The sequence below is a fragment of the Phragmites australis genome, chromosome 1 (assembly GCF_958298935.1).
Source record: "Phragmites australis chromosome 1, lpPhrAust1.1, whole genome shotgun sequence".
NCBI classification, from domain to species: Eukaryota; Viridiplantae; Streptophyta; class Magnoliopsida; order Poales; family Poaceae; genus Phragmites; species Phragmites australis.
This window is the reverse complement of record NC_084921.1, coordinates 30,010,001-30,016,019: the sequence shown is the minus strand read 5'-3', so window position 1 is coordinate 30,016,019 and position 6,019 is coordinate 30,010,001. Positions and strand designations below refer to the sequence as shown.

Below are 6,019 nucleotides of genomic sequence, written 5' to 3'. Positions count from 1 at the left end.
CAATGGTCTAGCTAGTCTTCTCGATTAATCGTCTAAGTATAAATGTCTTGCTACCTGAGTGATTAATCATTGTAATCCTGATTTGTTTCGTCTTAATGGAATGTCACATGAAGCTTTCGCGTGTTCCCCAATTTAAATAAGAACTTCCCATGGTTACGAATCTGCTCCTATAGTCCTATCAACCAGTACTTTCATCACACGAGCAGAGAGCCAGAGAACCGTCACATTCCCTACTCGCGACGAGAAAGCGTATATACTGTTATACGTTTTTGCGAACCGGAAACAGTTCATGCCTTCTCTCCTCCACTCCTGGAAATCCAGCCCCCTCGGCCTCCTGAGTCCTGACTCGATCCGACCCAACCACGAACAAGAACCCGAGCGCCCGACGCACGCGTCACCGAGGAAGGCCGAGCGGCCGGAGAGCGAGCACGAGCGAGAGGTAGAGCGTCGAGGCGGCGGCGGGAGGCCGGAGGCGACGAGGAGGCCCACAGGATGTCGTCGGTGTACGTGCTCGAGCCTCCGACGAAGGGGAAGGTGGTGGTGCAGACGACGGCCGGCCCTCTCGACATCGAGCTGTGGCCCAAGGAGGCCCCCAAGGCGGCGCGCAACTTCGTGCAGCTGTGCCTCGAGGGCTACTACAACGGCACCCTCTTCCACCGAGTCATCAAGTCCTTCCTCGTCCAGGGCGGCGACCCCACCGGCTCCGGCACCGGTACGATCCGAACCGACCAGCTCCCCTCCCCCGAGCATACCTAAACCTATCTAGGGTTTCTGATTCCACATCGTAATGTTGATATGTACCGAATTGATTAATGGATTTGGATCAAATTATTAACTAATGTCTCAAATTTGACGAGTTAGTGCCTTTGTAACCTTACCTGATTGTTCTAATATATATTGGGTTCTGTTATGGGTGTGAGTGGAGCGTTTATTAACTAATGTCTCAAATTTGATGAGTTAGTGCCTTGGTAACCTTACCTGATTGTTCTAATATATATTGGGTTCTGTTATGGGTGTGAGTGGAGCGTTCGAGGTGCCTCGATTTGGCGCTGATGATGTCTTTCTGTCTTCACTTCTGCAGGGGGTGAGAGCATCTACGGGGCACCATTTGCAGATGAGTTCCATTCGCGGTTGAGGTTTAACCACAGGGGTCTAGTGGCGTGCGCCAATGCTGGCACATCTCATTCGAACGGCAGTCAGTTCTTTATCACCCTTGACCGCTGCGATTGGCTTGATAAGAAAAATACCATCTTCGGGAAGGTACCGTCTCTTAACTTTAGAGCTCCTCGCAGTGCATATCTCGGAGTAATGCGTTGTTCCATTGGAGTTGATTATGCTTGACGGTGTGTTGTGTGCAGGTTACTGGTGATTCTATTTTCAACCTTCTTGCCTTGGCTGACATTGAGACCGATAAGGATGATCGACCTGTGTATCCGCAGAAAATTCTTTCAGTCGAGGTAGTTTTCCGTGTCATATTTTGTTATTATTTAGTTTCGTTCTGGTACTTCTCCTGTATTTGGTACTTTGGTTTGGGTGATAGATAACTGATAGTTTTTCTATTACTGGTGAATCGAGGCTAGTTATTTATCCTTATGTTTATTTCTGTTTCTGTAGGTTCTCTGGGACCCATTTGAGGATATTATTCCAAGGAAACTTAAGAAGCCTGAGTCTGCTGCCAAGGCTGATGCTGAGGCGAAACCTAAGAAGAAAGCAGTTAAGTAAGTACTCTTCTCCCACATAGTCTTCTTAGGAAGACCGTAAAATGCATGTTGGATTAGTTTTGACCCATTTTGTTCATATTTCAGGCAACTTAATATACTCTCGTTTGGAGATGAAGTAGAAGAGGAGGAGAATGAGGCAGCTTCCTCTGTTAAGGACAAAATAAAAAGTATTCATGATGTGTTGGATGATCCCCGTTTTCTTAAAGGGGAACCAGAGGATGGACAGCTGGTGAGTATTATCACTTGTGATCGAAAAATGTTCATCGAATTAACCAAACTTTTGCTATGAACATCATGCTGAAAACAACAGGACCATACCTTATCCAATTGGCAGTTATATATGCTATCTAGAACTGTTCTGTCTCTTGCATATTTCATAGTTCATACCATCTTGGCTTTGCCTTTTTATCGATCAGTCCTGTCTGCTGTATGTCTTTTTTATGGGCAGGCTTCCTGACATACACTGCTCATTAGTTAAATGCCTTCAGTTTTGAGTTAGTTTAGGGTGTGATCTGTATCTTTTACTCTGGTCAGGTTTTGCAATCGAAGTGTACCTGCTTACATAACTTCAAATAGTTTTAGTCCCTGCCAAATGTAAATAATACCGTGCTTATTCCGACCTTGCAGTCCAAGGAGCAAGAGGAGAAGAAAAAAGATACTGTTCTGTCTGTCAGGGAGGCTTTGATCTCAAAGAAAGTTGACTCAAGAGAGCCAGAGCATGCTCCAGAAACTGATGATTACCCTGAAGACGAGAATGAAGAGGATTTTGACAATAGAATGCGTTCACAAATCCTAAGAAAGCGTAGAGAGCTTGGTGATATTTGCCCTCATGAAACCTCTAAAACAGGTAGCATACTGTTCAAGTTTCTAACAAAATTGTGGTTGTCCAAATTTGGGGCACTTTTGTTTGGCTATGCATGACATGGTTATGTGATGTCCTGAAATTAGTTGAATTTTTAGTACTCATGAATCTTGATTGCGACATGTAGGTTAAAAAACTAATGCAATGTATTTTTCCTCTTTGGAACAGATAAACCACATCGGAAGGATAGGGAATTACCAGCTCACAGGTTCAGTATCCCCAAACCATAGCTATCTGTTCATTTACCTTATACCCAAATTGTCATGGCTGTCCTTCGTTTAGCAATAGGTATCAAATTGTAATGATAGAATGGTGTTTATTTCAAAGTTTATAGGTAATCATTAAGTAATATTGAGCAACTAGATTACCTGTTCTTGTGAATACCACCCCAGCATGCTATTTCTATATGACTGTTATGTCTTAATCTCATTACATATCAAATAAGTGATCATTTTCTGAAAACTAAATTGGTAAGGCTGTTACCAGTATATAATTATCTTGCAAAAAAATCTTATTTAAAATTAGAAACAATCTATTTAATATTTGTTATGTTCTGTTATGAAAATTAATCTATTCTTCACATTATGTAATCATAATGCTGTTCAGAATCAGGGGTACAATGTATTGAATAGCAAATGCTATGTCAGGCTGATAATATCATATGTATATCATGACAAGAATGGAAGGAGTCCCCGTGTGTTATTGTGTTTGCATGTTTGGAATACTCTAGGGTTTAGACATGTATCCTGTAGATAATTTATTGTAACAGTTTCGCTTGAAGTTGTTACCGATTTATTGTTTGCAGGAGTGATAATGACGACGATGATGAGGATGATCAGGAGAGTCAGTTACAAAAGTCTAAAAAACTATCCTTGAAGAAAAAGGGTATCGGCTCAGAAGCCATTGCCGAAAGGATGTCCAAAGCAGATGCTAATCTGCAACTATTAAATCCAGCTGAACGAGAGAGACATTTGCAAAAACAGAAGAAACGCCAGGTCCAAGGCCGTGAAGATGAGGTAGTTATCTTTCTTCATCCTGATATTTTACACGTTTGTCATGCATATTGATATGCTAGCTAGCATCACTTCGATCTTTGAATCTTTGTGTTCTTCAAGTTGGGTGACCAAAGTCACACGTTTCTTACACGCTATTTTTCTTGTTAGACTTTAGCAAAGTTACAGAAGTTCAAGGCTTCTTTCCTCAGTACAAACCGTGCTACTGATATCACGGAAAAGGAGGCTGATGAGGTGGAGGATTACACAGGGTGGCATACCAACCGGCTAACTTTTGTGTCTGATTCTTCAAAGGTAGGTTGCCTTGGGGAAATATATTTATCTTGTAAAGATTCGGGATGACCTGAAATGTGATCTTCACAGGATGGAATGGCTAGGAAAGATGATCCAGATGACTATGTAGTGGTTGATCCTCTTCTGGAGAAAGGAAAACAAAAATTCAATAAGATGCAAGCAAAGCTTAAGCGGAGGGAGCGTGAATGGGCAGGCAGATCTCTCACCTGATCAGCGATCTGCTTGATGTACGTTAATGTTCCCTTCTTTCTTATTGGCCGTTGATGGTACTGCATTACATCTGCGTTTCCTGTTACTCTTGCTAACTTAGTAGCATTTGACTGTCATTTTCCCTAAGTTGTGCACCGGCCGTTGATGGTACTGCATTACACACAATGCAACTGCAGCAATTTTGGCTTGGTCTTTGCGCGTACAGGTCACGGCAGTTGATGTTAGAGTGACCATCTATACACTAACGTTTTTTTTTTATCTTTTTGGTGTCTGTATCATGATTTTCCAAACTGTAAATGCAACTGTAAAGTTCATTTTGTTTGTTGATCATTTATAGATTCCTGCAGTTTTAAAAGAAAGAACTCCCTAAGAAAGCCGCTCTGTATCGGGAAGTTTAGAAAATAAGGCGAAATAACTGTTTTTGAATGAAAACATACGCGATCCTGGCTTTTATCTCATCTTTTGGTTGTTTCCTCTCGTGACGGCAAATTGAAGCGCCCCCCCCCCCCCCCGGCGCGGCCGCGAAGCTTGACGGGGAGGAAAAGGCTGTCCAGAGAGGAAGCAGCAGTTTAGGATGAAATATGTCGAATTAGTCATTCACTTGGTTGTTTGAGCTGTCGATCAATTGTTGGGCGCTCTTAGCGTCCGGATATCTGACCCGGGTGCTACTATGCTAGTGCCCGTAACGCTCCTTTGACGCACGAACTGAGAAGCAACTTAAGGCTCTGTTTCTGTAACATCGTGCACGGTCGCACGAGCTTGGGAGCGGATCGACGATGATTAGGGATTGGTGTGGAACTATCGGTAGATTTATTTTAGTTCAATTCAATCAATTAATAAGTTTTTTAAATAGATTAAATTGATTAGTTAGTTAATAAGTTGTACTAATGTGGATGTGCTCTATACTCATCCCTAACGACAAGCTCAACCTCATGGCACCCCAAGAGCTGAAACCACAGCAAAAGATGTCACATAACTGTAACCACTAAAATCATTCATTTGTGTGCCTCCTCCCTCAATTGTTGCTCCATAAATCATCAAATTATTGCCATGATCTGATGCAACATTCCAATAACACGTTTGCAACATCTGTTTAAACCATTTGCAACAAACCAGATCCAAATTTGTAGTAATTTTAAAAATAGATCAATGGCCGTTGCAACACTTTTTAACTGTGTATGCAACAATCGAGAACCACTTCTGCAACAAATTTGATTGAACATTTTTTTTAAAAGGTTTGCTGCAACATCCAAAAATTGCAACACAAAAAAAGTATTGCCGCAAGATTAAAAAATAACATTGGCAACATGATTTTTTTTTTACCGCAACATAAAAAAAATGCAACATGGGATAAGTATTGCCGCAACATCCGGAAATTACATGAGCAACATGAAAAAAAATATATTGCTGCAACATCAAAGAACCGTAGCACCAAATACAATTTCCAAAGATTTGTTGCTGCAACATCTAGAATGAATAGAACAACATATTAAATTACCCGTTCCAACATCCCTTCACGTACCATGTGAAAGATATAAAATCATCCCCTTCTCCTTCTGATTTGGCATCCTCTTCCGCAAAATCAATCTCGCTGCAGCTCACTGCTCTTCATCCAAAGCTTGGAGGATGCATATTTCGTGGCCACGACGGAGCTCGGAGGATGCAACAGAGAAGCATGCTCTACTCTCATAAGGCTTAGAAAGCCAGCTCTGCTCTGCTCGCTCATTCGCCTTATGCGAAGACGCCATGGGGACCTCTCCAAATCAGCAATTTTTTCCTTTCTCACACGAGAGAGAGAGAGAGAGAGAGAGAGAGAGAGAGAGAGAGAGAGAGAGAGAGAGAGAGCTCCATTAGAGGAAGGAGAAGTGGATTTACATCTCTCTAGGGATGGAAGGGGGTGAACTTTCCCCTTTTTTCTT

General features: G+C 42.1%; 1 protein-coding gene across 1 annotated transcript; it reads left to right on the top strand.

Moving 5' to 3' along the window:
- Positions 1-362: 362 nt before the first annotated feature.
- On the top strand, positions 363-4,418 carry LOC133914797 (peptidyl-prolyl cis-trans isomerase CYP57-like). Its single transcript, XM_062357813.1, has 10 exons — positions 363-712; positions 1,082-1,260; positions 1,359-1,457; positions 1,615-1,718; positions 1,806-1,950; positions 2,349-2,568; positions 2,752-2,791; positions 3,389-3,599; positions 3,747-3,890; positions 3,960-4,418. Exons 1-10 carry the CDS (start codon positions 493-495, stop codon positions 4,098-4,100), a joined length of 1,503 nt encoding a protein of 500 aa, XP_062213797.1. The 5' UTR covers positions 363-492; the 3' UTR covers positions 4,101-4,418.
- Positions 4,419-6,019: the final 1,601 nt, after the last annotated feature.

What these genes read in the sequence shown, in the direction of transcription:
- LOC133914797 (XM_062357813.1), top strand. Translation starts at nt 493, where the DNA reads ATGTCGTCGGTGTACGTGCTCGAGCCTCCGACGAAGGGGAAGGTGGTG. An exon ending in AGAAAATTCTTTCAGTCGAG is followed by an intron (nt 1,458 to 1,614) that starts GTAGTTTTCCGT and finishes CTGTTTCTGTAG; the next exon opens with GTTCTCTGGGACCCATTTGA. An exon ending in AGGGAATTACCAGCTCACAG is followed by an intron (nt 2,792 to 3,388) that starts GTTCAGTATCCC and finishes TATTGTTTGCAG; the next exon opens with GAGTGATAATGACGACGATG.